At 38.7% G+C, this 20451-nt stretch overlaps 1 protein-coding gene across 1 annotated transcript; it reads right to left on the bottom strand.

Annotated features, from left to right (window-relative positions):
- Nucleotides 1–826: 826 nt before the first annotated feature.
- On the bottom strand, nt 827–19481 carry OVCH2 (ovochymase 2). Its single transcript, XM_005150731.3, has 21 exons — nt 19391–19481; nt 16958–17067; nt 16351–16442; nt 15035–15207; nt 13958–14053; nt 13404–13555; nt 12894–13089; nt 11970–11993; nt 10537–10627; nt 10299–10432; nt 9723–9863; nt 8608–8738; nt 8090–8183; nt 7164–7295; nt 6682–6759; nt 5918–6104; nt 4377–4446; nt 3636–3831; nt 3197–3348; nt 2704–2869; nt 827–2296 (listed from the first exon to the last, which is right to left on the bottom strand). Exons 1-21 carry the CDS (start codon nt 19479–19481, stop codon nt 2271–2273), a joined length of 2532 nt encoding a protein of 843 aa, XP_005150788.3. The 3' UTR covers nt 827–2270.
- Nucleotides 19482–20451: the final 970 nt, after the last annotated feature.

Below are 20451 nucleotides of genomic sequence, written 5' to 3'. Positions count from 1 at the left end.
CAATAATATAATATAGCTGTGTCTTGCACTTGTCTTACACTCAATTTGTCCATAGTCCTCCCACCATGGAGTATAGCCATACTTTCACAGAAAGCTCATGCTCCAGATTATTTTCTGGGCTTTTGCCTAAAACTTTACAGTGAAGAGAAGAAACTGGTGAAAAACATTTACCATATTCATTGGGGAATAAAGTTAGAGGGGTGTCATGGTTTAAACCAATTCCACACACAGCTCATTCACTTACTCCCCCCCTTTGCTCCCCCAACTCCCGGAGAGTTAGGAAGGAGGATCCAAAGAATGTAGCCCCCACGGGTTGAGATAAGAACAGTTTAATAGCTAAGGTATAACATAAATCACTACTGCCACTACTACTACAAGTAATAATGATAAAGCAAACAACAAGCGAAGAGAATACAACACCTCACCAGCCACTGACCCATAACTCACCCCACCCTGCCCAACCAAGCACTGACCGATACCTCCTCCATCCCCCCAGAGCTCCAGCCCTTCTGGGTCTCTCCTGGTTACCTCCTGGGTATGACGTGCTATGGTATGGAATACCTCTTTGGCTAGCCTGGGTCAGGTGTCCTGTCCCTCCTTCCTCCCAGCCTCCCCTCCTCCCTGGCAGAGCATGAGCTCAGAAAAGGCCTTGGACAAAACCAAACATTTGAGCAGTAACTCAAAACATGCTCGCTATCAGCAACCGTTCTAGGCCCAAAAGTCAAAACACAGCACTGCACCAGCTATCAAGAAGGAGAAAAAATGACTGCTACTGCTGAACCCAGGACAAGGGGTTATTTTTTTCCCCAACCACAAATAAAGTTATATTTTATGAAAAAATCCAAACAAAAAACAAAACCAACCCAGAAGTTCTAAGCCAGTGTCATCAAAAAAACAGGGCTACTGACATCAAACACGTGTATGGGAAACATCTCTAACGATTTTTGCTATTGATATAAACAGAACCAAAATGAGGTATCTTTCTTACTTTCTAGCTATTATGTCAAAGAAGTATTATACTTGTGTTACCTATTGTACTATCATACTGATTCTGTTTCTGAACACTGAGACTGTGTACAGAACAGCCTGCAAAGATAATTGGAGCCCATAACCACAATTTCTTGTTTAAGCAGACATTTGAGTATTAAGCAAATTGCTGTTTACAAGTAAATATGCTCAGTTTGCAGTGTGTGGATTAAAGTAGCTCTTTAATTACATGTGCAGATTAATTAGGGTAGCTGTCAGCTCCTCCATAGTGCCAAAGGCCCTTGGCCTGTGTTTTCAAACACTTCTGTTTAAACAACACGCATTTGGTAAAACAGAAATTATATTAAAAGTACCTTTTTCCATGCAATTGGATTAATTCACATCACTAACGAGACATGATATTCTCCTGCTTCTCAGTGATGCTCTATTACTGCCACTGCCTATGTCCTGTCAGAGCCACAGGTAACACTCCCATTGACCTTAATGGAAGAATGACTGATTGCCCGTTTTACACAGGCACTTACTTGATCTTGCTTCTGCAGTGTTTATGTGCTGCTCAGTACTACATTTAGCTCTGGAGTCCTCAGTACAGCAAATACATGGACCTGTTGGAGAGGGTCCAGAGGAGGCCACAAAAACAATCATAAGGCTGGAACACCTCTCCTGTGAGGAAAGGCTGAGAGACTTGGGGTTAATTCAGTCTGAAGACTCTGGGGAGACCTACTGTGGGGCCTATAAGAAAGATAGGAGAGGCTTTTTAGCAGGGCCTGTTGTGATAGGACAAGAGGTGATGGTTTTAAACTGAAAGAGGTGAGGTTTGGGCTGGACGCGAGGAAAAGATTTTTTACAATGAGGGTGGTAAAATCTTGGCACAGATTGCCCAGAGAGGTGGTGGATGCACCATCCCTGGAGACATTCAACACCAGGTTGGATGTGGTTGTGGGCACTGCAAGGGCATTGGACTAGCTGACCTTTGAAGTCTCTTCCAATCCAAGCTATTCTGATATGCTTGCCATATGATATATGGTGGCTTATTTTCCCCTCTCTTTCCTTCTAAGTTAGACTAACAGTGTCAGAAGCCTATAAGTAACTGTCTGCTTCAAGCACATGTGTAAAGCCAAAGTCTCAATTCATGCAGTAAATTCACCAGGGTAAGCATCAGCTACTTTGGAATCTATACAGCAACTGTGAGCTAACACACTCTCACCAAATTCTGCTTTCAGTAACATTTGCACTTTGGAAAAGTTTTACAATGTGGTCCATCAGAACTGTGCTTTTGACGGTCACACCATGAAAACAGGGAGATCTGCTAAAAGGAGAAAAATAGAACAGGGTAAACTCTGCTAAGATCATCAAAGTCGGGCTGTAAATTTGCCAAAGCAGGCTCAGCTGCCACCATGTGTCAGTTCGTGCCTCCCTACCTTCTCCCAACCATGAGAAACAAAGCAGCAGTAAGGAAAAAATAATCATCAGCAGGAGAAATGCAACAGAGAGGGGAATAATAACACATCCAGAAGAAATAAGATTTTCAGAAGTGACTGCTGATTTCATTTCGTCTGCTCATTTCTAAAATACCCCTAGCTGAACACCTAAACAGCCAAGATTTCAGGAAGTGCTGGACACCAAAATAAAAAAATGGCACCCTGGAAAAGTCCTGAAGTTAAGCATCTAGCAGTAGCAAAGATTCATTTAATCATTTTTTTTCATACATATCACTACCATTAACAGTCTGCTTGATCCAGTCAACAAAAACACCAATATTTGTGTATACTCCTGGGTAGCTCTTCCTTCCACATCCCAAGCCCCAGCTAGCGATTCCATGAAGGGTGTAAAATCCCGAGTTATCTTCTGAAGGACAAAATAATGGGCCACCAGAATCACCCTGCACAAGGATAAAGGAATCTTCTTATAAGCTGTCATCACTCCCTATGTTTCTAAATTGTCAGTTCAGCTACAAGAGGTCCCAGCTGCTCACATGTTTGGGGGTTTTTGTTTTTAAAAGGCAGAGAAAGAAATAACTCTTGTTCAAGGAAAGCATCTCATTTTGTAATAATAGTAATTAAAATCCTACTATCAAGGAGTCACTTACTGTAAATCACCTACAGCATGTTTGCAAAACAGCAAGAAAATGGTTTTAACACTCCCCTTTCATGAACCCATCTGGCCATACTCTAGGTGTCAGAAAGCAAAGGTGAAGCATGCAACTTACTGTGCATGAGTCCTTGCCATCTTCCAGTGGGAATCCAGCACAGATCATACTCTGGGTCACTTTACTAGGAAGATTTACATAATAGCTCTGACATGTGTCAAGAACCAGAATGGGGACTTCCAGCTGATGCAGTTTTTTCCCATTTTCTCTGTCTTGAAGTAAAAGACATCTCAGAAACCAGTAGAGGCAGGAATTAGTGATTCTAGAAAGAAGCTTTACTCTTCCCATTTTCAAGTGGTCTTATCTAAATTATCCAATTTCTTTCCTCCAACCCATGGATTCCCTGCATGTCTAGCTGAGCTTATGCAAGTGAAAACTTTTTTAACACGTCTGTTCTCCAGAACCTAGCGTATAGACTGAATGAATATTACAACATAGAACATAGTAGTTAAAGCACAGCTATAGTATTATCAACTTGGAGAGAGTAAAGACTGCATACCTTCGTCATGTGCACCCCATCCTGTGACAACACACACGCTGGAGGGCTGCACCATCTCATCCTTGGTAGGGAGGCACACCGGGCGCACGTAGCGGTTGAACTCTAAGGGTTCAGCCAATTGCAGTAAGGCAATATCAGAGTCCATAGTGGTCCTGTTAAAGCTTGGATGTATAATATACTGCTTTACCAACCTTTCCTAGGAAAGCAAGGACATAGACATTTTCTGAATGACCTGGGAATTTGAGTCAAACTAATTTTGATGTTATAAATATTCAGGCCATATGCAAGACACCTCAAGAGGAGTACACACTTAGAGGCACCTACTGAAGTCACTATCTTGGACATGGCTCCAGGAACATGCCGGAAGCTCCATCGAGCAAGTGCAGGAAGAGGGTCTTGGAAAAACATTTGTCCAGTATGAGCAAAATGGAAAACTGTGTTCCAATCATTTCTGTCTTGGCAGTAGCCACCAAGGAATACAGAGACAATACACTCCTCACTCACACATCCTCCAGGATGCTGAGCTTTGGAGTTCATTACTGGTGAAGGCACAGACCTGTGCTGATAAAATTTCTCTGTCATTCACACAAAAGCTGTTGTGCAAATGCAGATTTAGGTCAGCATGCAGGCTATTAGAATTCTGGATCGTGAACAATTTGGGAGAGGCATTTACATTAAAGACTATAAAGACTATTTTGCAAGACTGAGTTCTATTTTATTATTAAGTAGAACTTACAGTACCTGTCTGTATTCTTGCTCTGTAAGATCATGAAGTCCCGTTACCACCATCCATGAGTCGCTGTACAGTTCCCTTAGAAAAAGATAAGTACATTCCTAGGCTGATACAACAGCATTCCTGAAACCTGCACATCTTGAAACCTCCCCCACTCAAAACAGATACTATGACACTACATATTCTGGGACCAGCAACTCCTGAGGCATTCTCCCACACAAATCTATGGAAATCTTCCCACTGACTTCTAGGGAGCAAGAAATAGTCTCATGATGAGGCAGCAGGAACCCTTGAACTCAGTGAACTGAGAGAAAAGTCACTTTATAAGGACTGGGGGTGCCTGATGGAGAACACAAAGCCTGCATGGTCCACATCATCCAGGGATAGCGCTGGTCCCTACCTTCTTAAGGAAAAAAAGTAGGACCTCTAAAATATTACTGCCTATCAAATGGTACATTTCATTTCACTCTGGTTTCTTAGCCAAAGCCTCTCACTGCCTGAAAACCTGTCATAACTCCCTGATGAAATTAGCTGTGTAGATCATTAAGCCATGTACACAAATTCTAATGTGATGGCAACATGCAATAGAGAATTCCTCCTTAATATGGCTCTTAAAACAGTACCTTCAGCACAGCACAAATATAAAATTTTTCAAACTAATATTTAGAAACTTAAAAGCCGAAGTCCAAAATTCAAAAGAGCACTTGCATTTCAGGTCCATTCCCCAGTTTTGTGAGGGTGGGGAAGAGAATCAAAGAAATTGAGAATATAGGTGTCTAAGCACCTTCAGCATCTGGGGCTTTTGGAAACTTATTCTCATTTTCAAGTAATTTCAACTTTACTTGAAAACCAGCCAGAGCACCAAATCATCAGCAATCCTGGGAGGATTTGTTTAAAACACATTTTAATGACCCAATGTACGTGAATTTTAAATTAACATACTTGTGATTAATTTGAACTTCCAAATAGGTGGTGTCCAGGCTAAGAGATGAATAAAGAAGTTGCACTTTAGAAAGTATTTTAAAGAACCTGAAAGTCACATATACTACCCCTTTATCCCCTTCTCCATAAAGACAGAAATATTTCTGTGTAATTTGATTTAACAGACTGATAGGTTCTTAATAAGGGAATGGCATCAACCCTATGCACAAAAGCCTCCTGTATGTCCTCCAAAATCTACACAAATACACTGGTTTTAAAATTTCTTGATAGGCTAATTCTACCTGAATGAAAACATGATCTGTGAATGACCCAAACACAAAGGAGTTACCTAAGAGGAAGTGGTACATGACAATGGAATTAGTATCCTGTTATCTTTTCTGAAAACAGATCTGAAAATTAAACCTACAGAAGTAGGCTGCTTAGTTCCTTACTAGCCACTATGATCCTAGTACTTGTGCATGGAGCAAAGGAATCCAGTGCCAGTGTGAGCTGTAAAGAGGTGGTGACCAAAACTGTGCAAGCCACCCTGGGCAGGATCACCATGCTGCAGAGATGCACCATGCAATTACATACATTTCCAGGGAAGCCTTCATCCCAGAGTACTTACTTAGAATTAAAGCAGTGAGCAGCTGTGACAACCCATTCTTTGGCAAGAACTGCTCCTCCACAGATATGCTCATCTGAAATTTGTACACTGACCTGCCAAGGCCATGAGTATGGTACAGCTTCTTCACCTCCAATTATCCTACTGAAGATGAACCTGGGCTGATTTGAAGGCATTCCACAAACATCATCTGAAACAGAAAGCTCTGATATTTCAAGAAGTCTTTAAAAGTTAAGATTTGGAGAAGCAAAGAATAGTCTATTTACAAGCTACCCCACAGCTTCTAAAGCTTCCTCCCTCCCCTTTCTTGCTAAATCTTTCACCTTCCCTCATTACAATGGATCCAAAGGTTTAGAAATAGCAGTAGGAGATAAATTTAGCAAAAACAGCTTCACCAGGATGAAATCAACTGCTTAACTGCAAAAGGTTTAGCAGTGAATACAGACTCACCCTGTTTTCCATAAAATACTGAATGGGAAAAGGGAAGTTTTAAAATGCTGGTTATTATTTTCAACTACTGTGTACACTTTGCAAAGCAAGTAGGTGTAAAGTGACATACAAGCTGAAATAATGCTACTGCATTACTATAAACAACTTAACAAGATAAATGAAACAAGAAAACATAGGTTCTGCTATTCTAAAGCCAGAGCATAGAAGTGTTACTATTCCATCCATCAAATACTTGGAGAAAATACCATTTAAATTATAGTTTAGAAGGTAATCCTTATTCCCATGAAGAACAGGACTGGAAATTCAGGTTGGCTTACCTGTTGTAACCTGTATTTCTTCAGTTGTTTCCTTATCTTGAAATTTTTCTTCACTAGTTGAAGTCAAAGGATCTAAATCTAGCAAATGAAAATAGAAAATGTGTTACCAGGCTCCCTTGTGTGATATTTTGATTACAAAATCACTTTCATTTCCTTTATTATAATTTTTATAAAAGGAATAGATTTCTACAGTAGGGATCTGTGCTATTACATCTTCATATGATAGTATATGCCATTTAAAATGTACCAGAATTTTCTTATACAAAATAAAACTCTCAGGTTTTAGGTAGATTCATTGTTCCTCTTCACCCATTCAATAGGCCCTTTGTTTAGTGCCTCAATAGGTTCACAATACAGGTTTTCCACTGAAACAGTTTGTTAGATTAGAATTTCCTAGAGCAAAATAATTCTGAATAGTCATTTTCACCAAAGAGACTTTTGTGCTGTGCCAAAGAGGCAGTTTCCCAAGTTACTTCTGTTACCTGTTACATGAACAAAAGAGATTGTAGCTCTGAATCCTCCAAAGGTCTCTGTTTCATCAGAGTGAAAGACAACCAGCATCACAGCAGAGGAGCTTAGAACAGGTGCTGGTAGATCAAATCCACAAGACTTAGCTGAAGATGAAGAAGCAAAGGGTCATTGCAGATTAATGTGTATTTTGTCACCCTTACCTCTTTCAAGAGTAGGTACACATGTTCTAACACAGTATTTCCAGTTCACACAAGAAGATAAAAAAGAAGACAAAGGCTGAAGGACTGTTCTATTATCCCTGACAGTCTGTCCTTGTTCATTAATTATTCTCATAAAACAAGGAGACCCTTGAGTTTCACAAGAGTTTATTATAGCACTCACCCTCATAGGTTGCCCTTACATATTGAACACACTGGAAACCTGATTTCCCCTTGTTAATGTTTCAGCACTAGCACCTGCTAGCACTAATCTAAGCACCAGTATTAAGCAAGTGCTGAAATTAGTTGACTGGGACAGGTCTTTCTCTCATTCAGTGGGAATCTCCAGCAAGGTAGCAGGAACTACATGAATACTCTAAAGAACTGGACTCTGGAAAAGAAACGTCTTGGGTGCTTTCTGTGTCTGATCATGACTATAAAAAACAATTATTGTGTTATGCCCTCTACTTCATTTATATGATTTCAGAGTGCATTTCATACAGAGTTTGAACACACACACACACACACAACTGTTCTGTTCAATGTGCTTTTGCCTCGGTAAGTGGAGCAGATGCAGCAATATCTGCAAGTATTCTTCAAGCTACTGGAACTAGTGCCTGAAACAACACCTGAGACTCTAGAGGCAAACTTTATTTTACACTGTAAAACGTGGCTAGTGAAAGTCATAAAACAAAAAAAAATTGTCATGCCCAAAATATGTTAAAAATCAGAAGTCACACCAAGTTCCTCTTCTTTCCCCACATCTTCATACACAGTTACAGCATCATAAGAGCAATCTTCACTCTCTTCCACTTCAAATGACTGGTATGTCAGCTTTAAATAAACAGAAAATTAAAATAAAAAAACAATTAAAAAGTGAACCTTATTAAATTCACACAGAAAAAAAAAACCAACAACCCACCAAAACAAACCAAAGATGTATAATAAGGTCTTTAATATTCTCAGTGATTTCTTTAGGATTTGATTTCTGTGGTATTCTAGCCTCTCACAGGTAATACATTTATTATTACATATATATTACATTTGCTAGAACCTGTCATGGTAAAATTTTAAGCAGGAAATTATATTTTACTGTAATCTAAAGGAGAAAGAAAATTTCTCTAACAGCACCCAGGAGCATTATTCCATTATTCAAGCTTATGCTGTTTGATCTTGCTGTTCCTTAGCTAAACAATTTCTTGTTTACTTAATGGTGCTCACTTCCATTCCATAGACACAGGAAAGGCTCATATTATACCTTGATTACATGGCTCTCTGGTGCACAAACAATCCATTGACAGTCTGCCATGTTGTTGTAGTGCTCTGGATAGTGCATACTTTGTAACACCCCTTCTTCAAAAAGGACAGCTAAGGACCCACAGCCGGAATCTGGAAGTCCAGGAAAACAAAAATGGAGGCATTTTGATTTCCTACATTCACACACACACACAAAAGTAAATTAAAAAAATAATAATCCTGTAGTGCTTTCACACAGCTGAGAAACAGAACAGGACAAGGGCAGGAAGCAGATCCTTGTGTCTGACAGAGCTGCAAAAATTTGGAATTTTAATTCTCTAATAAGGCAGAAGAACAATTTAACACATGACTATAGCATTCCCCTATGGCTACAGGCAGTTCACTGCAGGCACAGGTCCTTCTGTGGGGCTATAGAAAAACAGGACATTGGCATGACAGAACATCTGCCAACTTTCCTTGGCTGGGAAGTTGAGACATAAAACACAGCAAATGGACATGTCTTCCTGATGGGCTATGCAGTAGCAAGGCCCCTCACAGGGGATTCCTCTTTACAATCTTCAAAGGAAAGAAACTATCTGGAAAAGCTGCAGAAACAGGAACATCAGGTGTCTGTAGCTGGATCGTCCAGTCAGCAGCTGGCCCTTGGGCCTGCTCCCTAGTGATGATGAACCGCTCTGCACAGCAAAACTGAAAGCAGTCCTCCATGATGTGTGTCTTAGATTAGCTGCCTCCCTTAGGGCCCCTTCATGAAAGCACGCTTGGAACTAGCAAAGCAACTTCCATCTGCAGATTCTACATTGAATTTGTCATTTGATTAATCTTTTAATTGAGCTTTAAAATATTCTGGTCTTAGGGAAGGAATTGAGATCTTGCATAAAGTGGATGGAGGAGAGGCAAAGTTAAAGGAGAGCTTCTCTCAACAGCATCTATCCTATCTCTTTCTGGCATCCCAGTTTCTGCACTATCACATGGCAGCCTACCCGCACCTCATTTGCTTATAACATCATCCACACAGAAATATCATAGGAGCTTCCTCTGATTAGACCTTCTCCTGAAATTTTTTTTCAGGTCACCACCCAAGAGTGCAGACACGTATATTACCAGACTTAGACTTACCAGGAAGAATATCTGGTGTGATAGCTTTGTAGGTCATGGAAAAACCAGTTCCATAATCCTTGTTGTCAGAAATGAATTTCAGCCTTACACTACTGGAGCCAATCAAAATAGGGAATGGAAGATCTCCTCCACAGAACTTTCCTGAAATACAGTGTTAGAGCACAATAACTGCTTCAAGTCTTTAGTCACTTGAGAAAACTTGAATGCACCATTTTTAGTTACAGCTTAATATATATATAGCTAAAAAAAACCCTTAGCTATAAAAATTCTGGGATGAAAAGGAAATTGCCTATTCATTCCTCTACATTCCCTATTAATCCATTTGCCCAAATGAATGCCTACTATTAAAAATCCTTGACACCAGAAATTTGTACGCTGACACAGTTCCCTACCAGGCATTTTCCATTCTTTTCTCCTCCCATGCTCTTTTATTTTAAGTCATATGTCACAATGCATTCATCATGAAAATGCAAGTAAAACATAATCAAATGCAATGTCCTCATTGAGTGTACTTGCTGTTAGAATGAAAGGCTACACTGACAGAGTATGTCAAAGAAGAAGGGGATGGCAACTCACCAACAAGTCTGTTGTCTGTTGAATAGACTGATAAAGAATCATAGTCACAAAACATTTCTGGCTCTATATCAAAGTGGGAAAAACGAAGCAATATATAGTTCCTTTCTGGCACAAATAGAGTCCATACACACAATCTGGAACAACAGATTATTTCACACTTACAAACCTGCAGCAAAACCCCCAACTACACCGGTACAGGGAACAGCTTCTGGGGAAAGACTGTGTTTTGTCTACTTACTGGTGGTTTTGATAGAACTGTTCGGGACTGCCAGGAAAACGTAATTCTCCTTCACTGTCAGGGAGTTTGCCATCCTGAACGCTACAATATGCTACATAGTAGAGTTAAAACAAAATAGAAGGGGTCAGGTCTGACACACAAGCATCTGTTCCACCAAAAAGCTCCAACATCTGAGAATACTGTGTGACTCAGCTGTACCTTGTTTCTGCTGCCAGACTGATGACTTCTTCCCTTTCTTTTTTGGAATTATGATAAGTCAGTTTTAAACCCCATAATTTGGGAGTGGAAATGAAGTACCACCAATGCACTATCATTTGCTACTTTAAAAATGGCAGTCCTTGCTTTTCACCTCAAATAAACCATTTGTTAAATGAGTATTTCAGCATAAATATTTTTCAGGGAGGAAAAATGCATGCCTCAGGGCATATTCATTGCAGCCATGTTACAGCAGGAGAATTTTGCAACAGTACAATGTGGTACTAGAGATACTCAAGTAGATGAGGCAGTGCAAGTATTTATAGAATCACACTTACAAAAATTATCCCATTGCCTTTCCTTCTCCTTGCAAGGTAAGCAAGGCAAGAAAGGCATTTATCAACAACTATGTATATGACAATGATTTAATAACTCATGTACTTACACGATTATCTTACCTGAAGTGTCCTAGAAAGACCACTAAACAACTTCAAAGATGCAAACAGCACTAAAATACCCAAATCTCACTGCCCACTGCAAGTCTGTCTGAACTGACCATGTACCTGAGCTTGTTCATCATCTGAGAAATCTCACTCTAGATTACTGAAATTAAAATTTTAAGATCTAGTTCACTACAGTTGTTTCAAGTATCATGTACTTGTAAACTTGTACTTAGAAGAAAAATGTACAGCAAGAACATAAACATGGCAGGATCAAAGTAAGGCTTTGGTTTTAAAATATATTACATTTAGGGTTGGATTTCATGTTTTGTTGGAGTCATTTTATTCAGAGAAATAGACAAGTAGATTCATCATAGACTGTGAAAAAGTTCTAGTAATTTACCTCAAACTTTCTCTTTAGATCTATGTTTTTATACTGAATGAACACCACTAACTGAGTTTCATGCACCGCTTGAGGTTCTGTCCTATATTTTTCCCATTCATTTTATTTGCATTTGAATAAAAATACAGCTTTATATATGTAGCTAGCTGAGGAGAATTCCTTTTTAAGCCACCAGTACGTAAGTACTACTCTACGTAAGCAAATTTTTTTTTAATTTTTTTTCATTTCACACAACCAGGATAGAAATAAGTAGATATACAAAGTATACATTTAAAAGTGCTTTGATGATTCAAGCTTCTTCACATTTCTTCTTTCATAGATTATGCAGACTATTTTTGGGTGTCTTTTTAATACTCCAACACAGATAGAAGATACTGAAAACATACTGTACTCACCTGGGGAGCTTTTCATTTTCAGATCTAATAAAGGAGGGATAGGGAAGGGGGTGGAAAAAAGAAGAATAAATAACTGCAGTTCCACATTCACAACGTAGGTTTTATTTTTATCTGTGTGAAATGGTAATTTTATACAGCTAGAACTGAGGCAAATTTAAACGCTTCTTGAGGACACAGTGGCTACAATAAAGTAGGTTTAGAATTAAAATACAATTCAGGCAAGTTCAGGCAATGCTGACTTTGGAATAAACAATTCTGGAGTAGCCGCTTCTAGAACTGATCATACATTGACAGGCCACTGCTCATTCTGAGCAACAGATCTTTTAATGAAAATAGCCCAAACTGGAGGAAAGTATGCATTCAGTTTCTTAATGCTCTCAGTGAAGTTCATCTCTGGATAGACTGTCATTTTTATCTCCAGCTCTGTAAGTTTGGAAGTGATAGATAATTTTCATGCTGTTCCCCTTCACAGAGGGCATATATGTTGCCTTTCGGGCAAAGTAAGCAAAAGCACTCTGAAGAGCATGACTTTTCCCTATGTTGTCAGGTATGGAATTTCCAACACTTTCAACTTTCAGTGGTGAATTTCCACCTAAACCCAAAGCTAACTCACTAGCTGGATAAAAGGACCATTCTTAAAGTTAAAAAAAAAACCTTATATATATATTTATACATATACACACACAGTCCAAGTAGGAAGCAAAAGCGCAAGAGAAGCAAGCATTTACAATGCTCTCAATTTGGTTATGGCAATTGCCAATTAGTACCACATAGCTTAACGGCATTGTGAAAAGCTGTAGGGCTTTGCAAGAGGAATAGGAAAGATCTAAGCGCTGTATCTTGAAAAGCATAAAATTAAATGAAATACTATGAGACAGAAGAGTTGTCACAAGCATGGGACACATTACTGTGGAGATTTAATACCTGCACTCATGTTCTCTTGAATCCAGGAAAGCACCACGCTGAGGTCTGTGAATATTCCTGGAGATCCTCTGTTGTAATGTTTCTTCTTGTTATTACTCGCCCAGCCACGAGCACATCCCATGCCCCAGGAGATCACACCAGCAAGTGTCCAGGCACCATGCTTACCTCTACACAGAAGAGGGCCTCCCGAGTCTCCCTGTAAGATAACAAGTAGAAGTCTGCAACCCACAAGTACGTGAATACCACCGAGCAAGCCTGAAAGAGTTCATTGGCGTCCCTTTGTGCCCATATACTGGGGTACATTTCAATACTGGGAACCTGTCGTACATTTCATACAATAATTAAAACAGAAACATGTAATTAAGTGCACTGGCTCAGACAGAACCTCTGGAAGAATTCATAGATCAAAATATATACACAGTTTACAGGGTGTATATTCACTTAGGCACACAAAGCCTTTAGCTTCCAAGGACAAACTTGTAAGTACACAAGACCCTCTGTTCAGCTGACCTGGCAGGCATCTTTTCCTCCATCTGGAAATCCAGCACACATTATAGTGTCACTTTGGATGGGTTTATTTAAATTTGATAATGCTCTTGAACACTCCTTTCTGTTTAGGATTGGTAGATTGACTTCATATAAGACCTGAGGGAGTACTCCATCTGAAATACAAACAACAAAAAAATGGTTAATAAGAAACGCTGAAAGGCGAATGTAATGTCACAGCTAATACACAATAAAAATTACTTGGAAACTTGCTCCAAGACATATGGTTACAAGCATGTTTTGATAAACATCCAGTTTTGTGTACAATAAGCAGTTTTACTTCAAGAGATGTCAAAATGTTTCAAAATTGAAATACAAGTATATATATTGTAACGATTGATTTCGAGATAATTCACAGGTAGGCATAGAAGTTAGCAGAGATTCCATTTTGAGATTACAATTGTTATGACCAGTTGATAGTTTTTTCTGGTCTGTCTATGACCTACAAGATCAAGCTCTTTGCTTCAGAAATAGACACTGAGAAGCCCAAATGTCAAAGAACAATTGGAGTTGCTTACTCTCATTTAAACGGCCCCAGCCACAAGCAGTGCAGATGTATCCTGCTTCAAACTTTTCATCTGGATCAGGAAGACATGCTGGCAAAACTGCTGAACCTGCCACACATGGACATGAATTTTATTGATAAGTATTTGAAAGAACAACAACAAAAAGCTTTTTTTTTTTTCTCAGATCAGGGTTTTTTTTTTATTTTTTTTTAAACTAGAATTATTATTTTTCTGGCATCTGAAAAAATAATCTGGCATTTGACAATTTATCTGTGCCTCCACTTCCGTATTCTGGAATGGAAAAAGAAAGCCATGAGCACCACAAGCTTCAGCCCAGGCCTTGCCTTTCAGCTTAAACTTATCTGCTATTAGAACAACCTAATGAAGGGAGCTGGAGTCTTTGGAAGAACAAAGTTTGGGGTGGACTCTTCTATGCACCTCAATGTTATGTAAAACTGATGTGTAATAACCTGCCAGAAAACCTCATCATATGGCAAAGTTAGGGTACAGCTGAGAAATAGCTGGCTCACAGGACAGGAAACAAAGAAGCAATGGCTACACTCCCCTCCCCTTCCCCTTTAACCCCAGATGGACCACTCTGCAACTACTGAAGATTATTCCATGCTCCTTTCCATAGCCTGCAGAGAGAGAAAAGGCAAACAGCAGAGTGGGTATTAGTAAGGTACAGACAGTACTGTGGTATGCTCCAGGCTCTGGGCTGCTTTGACTAGCTTTACTGCTCACCAGAGGCAGAAATCTTTACCTACACCTTACATAAAAAATAAAGACACCTATTCAAATTTTAATCTCCTGCATACAAAGCACAATACCTTTTTCCTCAAGGGAGTTTTAAGTCTGAATACAACCATTTAATTCAACTGATAAATTTCTCTGACTTACCTCTAGTATTTTAAAATACTTCTGTTGCAAATTACTCTGGAAATGTTTAGGTTATACCTCTGGAAATGGTATAACCTGACAGCTGTGAAATGGGTTTAAAAGGAGTTTCAAGACTTTTCACAGCATCTGGGAGAAGCAAAGGCCTTACATCTCCCCACTGAAAAAGATCATAGATAACTACAGCCTTACTGAAGTTGAAGGCTCCATCCAGCTTCAGAAGGGCAATGTCATAATTCATAGGCCTTCTGGGGTCAAAGTTTGGATGCTTAATGACATATTTAGCTGGGAGTGTCTGCTCACTATTCTCCCTGATCCTCAAATCATGCTCTCCTGCAGTGACATCCAAATACTGGAGAATATTCCTATAGAATAGAAAAATAAAAATTCAGCTACAGAATCTTCAAAATGGAAGGAAAAAATGTTGTTTTTAAACAGAGAAGATATTACTACTAGTATCCAATACCTTTCATCTTCAGATGTTAGAACATTTAATACATACAGTCAGCAAGAGCTGAGTATGCCCTGCAGTAGAAAACAAGAAATTAAAAGGAACGAGAAGAAAAGTCATTTAGCCTCACTGCTGACTGTGCTTTGGTGGCCCATCGAGGAACCAGGCTCTCTCACTGTGTTTAAAAATGTTCACACTGCTTTTTGCAGAAGGACAGAAGATTTGGACATAAAAAATTACAGAAAAAATACGACCACTTCTCAAGCACTTTCAGTTTATCCCTTAAAAACGTAGTGAATCCTACTTTAGTACCAGATCAGACATGCAGCAAGATAACACAAGAGCAATCATTATAGATTTTTTTATTCTGCTTCAAATTTATTCCCCAGACATGAAGAATTGCTTTTGGGTCAGGAAGCTTTATGCTGATTCACATACTGCCTATCCCCCTGCAGTTAATACGAGCTTTGCAGTTTTTGGCTAATTTGACCAAGATGTGATCACACACAATGCCAAATACAGGTCAAATTTATAATTGCAGGCGATCTATTAGTACAAAGATTCAGTATTAACTATATGAGAATTAGAACCTCAGTGAAGCCACAACAGCATCAGAACTGAAACCTTCAGCAGAACATTCAGACATCTTGGATTTGTTATTTGTTTTTTTTATCAGCACTAAGACTGAAATCATCAAGGTGCAAGAGATCAGTAATATATCCATTCACCATTTAATTGCACATGCACATACTCTGCCAGTTTTTACCGATAAAAGAAAAAATTTGGTCACCTAGTAATTATAGCTGGGTACAGATTTTTACCTACACTCCCAAAAATCAGTCTCCACCAACCCCTGTAAGTTCATTTTATTCTTAATTTCTGAGATATTCAAAGGTATTGTTATTTCTCCCTTTCCATTAAAACATGGAAAATACTGGTTAAAAAGGGTAGGGCCTATCAGTTATCACCACAAAAAGATGCCCCAGTACACACACACACTTTTAAAATCTATGCTTTTCTGCTCCTGCAGCCTGCTCCCGAAATATCACATTCATACCTGTCTAAGACGCAGTGAGCTGCCGTGACCACCCACTGAGCAGAAACAATGGTACCTCCACAGAAATGCTCGTGCCTCCGTTTCAAGGAAACCTGCATCGTATAAAGAAGCATGTCAAATAAAGGAAAATCTTTTTATCTGCTCTGATTGCATGTGAGGAAGAAGGGAGAGACTAAAGGCAGGTACTCTCTGAAGATTCACATAGCTAAAGTACACACTGCATTTCAAGCAAACACGCTTCCACAACATTCTTACAGTCCTCAAATCTAAGAGTTCCTAATTCTTGCTGTTCTTCCCTCAGCTGTGACTTGGTGCCCAGTTTGGTGTTTCAGTTTTGAATAGCTTCACCCATGCCTCTTTAAAATAGACTCACAGCTGCACTTTCAGAAATAATGTTAAACAGAATAAAAGATTATAAGCTGTCAGGGAGCATGACAGGTTCCATGTTCTCTTCGCCTGCTTCACTGCTTTTCCTAAAAGCAGGGTGGAGCTCAACAATACACCACAAGTGTCAGTAAGCACAAGCATTCTTGTTTTCCTCTTTTGTAATTTCTATGAAAAGTCAGCACTTAGTTCTGAAGATAAAAATACATTTGCTTGTGCAAACCTGCCATGGATGTGAGCCTTGTTTCACTTGGTTTCCCCCAACAATCCGAGTGAAAAGGTTAAGGTAGCTCCATGGTTTTGTCTCTTGAAATTTCTGCCCGCATTTAGGATCTGAGGAGTGAAAGGGGAAAAATAAGGAAGGATTCAGTCTGAGTTTAAGTTTTTCTACTCTTGGTAACGCAGAATTGGAAGGCATGGTCTGGCACAGAGGTCAGGGCAGTCTCTCTACCATGACAGGAAACACATCTTATAGTTCCTAACACAAACTGCAAAAAAATAAGGCTAAACTGGACCAGGAAAAAGGCAATGTACTTTATTTTGTGGAAGTTCTGCAAATGAGCACTTTTTGGATCAATTGTATTACAAATACAAATTTTGCCTTCCATGAGTGAGTAGGGGGGTGTGTGTGTGTACGTGTACATGTATTTTAATATTCTCATTAGGTCCATGCTTACTTGAGCTCTCTGAACATCAGCCTTCTCCTTAAAGCAAATTTTGAAGTTATTTGGGGACTAAATCAGTATTGCTTTTAGAAATGCCTTCACACCCAGCACTTGTATTTAGAATACTTTGGTTAGACAAACAGGGTCAAAACGCACAATACACAGACCTGGATGACCAACGACAGTGACTTAATTTCTTAGAACATCTATTACTACGCCAAGTTTATTTCTTCTTAACTCATCATTATCATCATCTACTACAGTTAAGTGGAGCTGATAATACTTATGTGTTTGGTAAGAAGTATATTTATAGAAACAAAAATTCAGTGGTGCTGATAACTGGATAAGTACTGATTTGGTAGTATTGTCAGAAAAAAGAAGCAAAGCCGCCCATAGTACTGGAGGGATTCTGTGTAGCACACTTCCCAAACTCAACAGTGGGCACAATTTATTTTTTTTCCCCCCTGTATGAAAACTCATTGAATTCAAACATATCTCAAATGCATTTTAGTACAAATTTTCTTCAATGTTAAACTGAGAAAAATTTCACATCCATAAGCTTGGAATATTTTATTGTTTTCTCAGATAAGTGACTGCATTCAAAGGATAGATGACCAATAGTTGTATGCACTGCCTGGAAAACATGGAAACCTGCAAGCTGTAAAATGCAGCTTACAACACCTAGAAAAAGGGTTTGCAATTATCCTCAGGATTAGCATGGCTGATGGAAGTGATTACAGTGCCACAATAATGCTGACACAATGTTACTTACCCTAGCTTTTAAAACAAGAGGGCTTTATATAGAAATGTTCCAGTTCATTTATTTGATGTTTTCGCTCTTTCGATATTCTCACTGCACCCACCTTTTTCCCATGTGCAAAGATACAGTGAGGAAAGGAGGAAAACGCAACAGAGGCAAAATTAAAAAAACTAGGATCTAGGTTTTACCAAAAGGAGTTTGGTGCTGGGGGGGAATCAGATTCAGAAAGTAAAACTTTTCATTTTTAGCTTCAGCATTGAATAATGTGTGCAAGATTATTTAAAAATTACAAGTTAATATTTATAGTAATATTATACCAAATTTATGTTATCTACATTTTGACAAACTCTAAAATGTTCCATGCCTTGGCATTTGTAAGCCAAAGAGATTCCCAACTGCTTTAGAGACTGCTTCAGGACAGATGATATCCAATGAGAGATTTCTATGCAAACTGCACCACATCCATCTACACGACAGGACACTGAACCCAGTGAATACAGTTCTATAGAATACTGGGCTTTAGTATTGATTATGTGGGCAACCTGTTATGATGATTTAGGTACCACACCTGTTTTGGTAGTCAAAATAGAGTTTTTACGGTGAAAGCAATTTATTTGCAGCACTTTGGAAATTAGACTGTAAATTTCCTTTTTTACTACTGCATATTTAAAACAGAAACAACAAGGCTATGCAAACAGCCAAATCCAATTTCCATACCTGTTTACCATAAATCAGTAAATCTTCATGAAGGAAATGGGAACAATTGCAATCATTAACTGTTCCAGAAGAAAACAACAAAAAAAAAAAAAAAAAAAACCAAAAAAAACCCTTTGGATTCTAAGATATCAGACAATGGAAGAGAGGACTTGCTGTATTCTGTTTGCGGCCTATGAGTAACATGCTAAACCATGATCGTCTTTATCTTGCTGCAAATCTAAGTATTTAATTTTATTTAAACTACATTTAATGTTATTTATCTGAATCTGACAAAAGTTTACTGAGAATTACTCATTAAAAAATAAATCTCAGTTACAGAATTAGATTGAAATAAAAGAATGACACCTAAACCAATTATTCTAATGCTACCTTGTGTCTAGGTCTATGAACTCTTAGAGTATAAAACTTCAGAGGGTGAAATTAGTGCAACTTCTTTCTCATGCCTGTCACTGCCTAACAACAAAGCTTTGTACTTAGAAATTTGTTAAAGCTAGATGTGAAATTTTTATCCTACCTTTCTGGAGAGTGGATGGTGCAGCATGAAACTCAGTAATACAAACTATCCCCGTCAGGAGTAACTGCAGCTTACTGGGGACAATGTGCATCTTGGAGGGCTAAATGACTGAGTGAAAACAAGGAGACGTTTTATAGGGGAAGAGAAACCCGAACTACTACACTGCAGGAGAACAGCAACTAATTGAAGTACAAGTTACTCATTAATCCATCCAATAAAGCACTTACCTGCACAAGTTTTCCAGGTTTAATGGAGCATGATTCTTTTATATGTCATTACTGAAGTCTTTGCTGTAAAATACTAGCTAAAGCCCTGCCTAGAACCATTTTTCCAGACAAAATGAAGTTAACATTGCATGCTTTGCTAGCAACACTTACCCAGGCTGATGTACACATTGAAGTAGAACACATGAACAGAATGGAAATTGTAAGGGCAAACAGCAATTGACATAGCTTTTGAAGGGGCAATACTTCAGATTTTCTGCACACTTTATCCAGTTTTACAGATCTGAGAGACATGCCAGAAGTTTAGTATTTTGTTGGCAGCATGCTCAGTGTTGTACACGACAAAGATAACTCTCTGCATCAATGTGTCTGCATCCGAATTTTGAAAGGCAGCTAAGGAGAACAGGACTCAGCTTTCTAAATATTCCAGTATTGCTGCACCACCAGTTCCAAGTCACTATGACAACTAAACTCCACTTTTAATAGCAATTTAAGTGCAAGTCTCATAGAAAGCTATTCAAATCCTAAATAAGGAACTCATCAGCTGAATTAAAAGATTTCACAAAATAGAAAACGTAAGTTAAATTACCCTGTAAATTTACCACTTGAAAGTTTCATCATATCAGTTCTAGCAAATATTGCCTGGCTTGGAAATGACTGAACAAAGTGGTAAATACAATTAAAATACCGTTTGAACTCTCTTAAATTCATATGAAATAAGCACCAATACATTTGAGGCATCAAGAGAAACAAGATTTACTGTGGATAACAGAAGCCGCAAGACTCACTTGTACCAGTAAAAGCGAGCAATATTTATACCTGGGAACAAAGAAATAT

The sequence above is a fragment of the Melopsittacus undulatus genome, chromosome 8 (assembly GCF_012275295.1).
Source record: "Melopsittacus undulatus isolate bMelUnd1 chromosome 8, bMelUnd1.mat.Z, whole genome shotgun sequence".
NCBI classification, from domain to species: domain Eukaryota; kingdom Metazoa; phylum Chordata; class Aves; order Psittaciformes; family Psittaculidae; genus Melopsittacus; species Melopsittacus undulatus.
Note: the sequence above shows the minus strand (reverse complement) of the source record. Positions and strands in the feature narration are given on the sequence as shown.

Bases quoted from the DNA above. Each gene is read 5' to 3' on its own strand.
- OVCH2 (XM_005150731.3), bottom strand. From the start codon at position 19,481: ATGCACATTGTCCCCAGTAAGCTGCAGTTACTCCTGACGGGGATAGTT. The intron at 13,090-13,403 runs GTCAGCTGAACA...GTTATCTTACAG, and splicing joins GAGGAAAAGATGCCTGCCAG to GGAGACTCGGGAGGCCCTCT. The intron at 6,760-7,163 runs GTAACAGAAGTA...TTCATTTGCTAG, and splicing joins CTCTTTTGTTCATGTAACAG to ATTTAGATCCTTTGACTTCA.